The sequence below is a fragment of the Neomonachus schauinslandi genome, chromosome 9, assembly GCF_002201575.2.
Source record: "Neomonachus schauinslandi chromosome 9, ASM220157v2, whole genome shotgun sequence".
Lineage (NCBI taxonomy): Eukaryota > Metazoa > Chordata > Mammalia > Carnivora > Phocidae > Neomonachus > Neomonachus schauinslandi.
The window spans coordinates 10,252,254-10,252,709 of record NC_058411.1 but is presented as its reverse complement, the minus strand read 5'-3'; the positions used below and the strand labels follow the sequence as shown (position 1 = coordinate 10,252,709).

At 72.1% G+C, this 456-nt stretch overlaps 1 protein-coding gene across 1 annotated transcript in view; it reads right to left on the bottom strand.

Moving 5' to 3' along the window:
• Positions 1–181, bottom strand: part of PRIMA1 (proline rich membrane anchor 1) — a 56,130-nt gene extending 55,949 nt beyond the window's left edge. Inside the window, exon 1 of the mRNA XM_021679658.1 lies at positions 89–181. Within this exon, the coding sequence (XP_021535333.1) occupies positions 89–181 (93 nt within the window). The remainder of the gene's footprint in view (positions 1–88) is intronic.
• Between the last annotated feature and the right edge of the window lie 275 nt (positions 182–456).

Genomic DNA, 456 nt, shown 5'->3' with positions numbered 1-456 from the left:
CCCCCCCCCCCCCCCCCCCCCCCCCGGTCCTGCCCGGGAGGAGGTCCTCCAGCCCGCCAAGCCCACACCGCCGGCCACCGCCGCTCACCTGCACGAAGCCCCAGAGAGGGTGGAGCGCGCAGTGCAGCAGCAGTGAAGGCCAGCAGCAGCCCCGGCGCAGCACCAAGTCCCGGAGGAGCATCTCGGCCCGAGGCACCAGCGCTCTCGGGGGGCGAACTGTCAGGGGAGCAAAGCCCGGGTCAGGCGGGCGCCGCGCGGGCACCATCGCCCGCGCGCACCCGCACACGTAGCCGTCCGGGTTGGGCGGGCACGCCCCGCACCCTGGGGCACCCTCATAAACCAAGACTGCCCCTTCACTCCAGCTTGCACATTCGCTGACCCTTGGTGCACACTCACAGAAGCCGGCATCCCAGAACCCCCAGCCCTGGCGCACACCCCCAGAACCTTACGTGTATC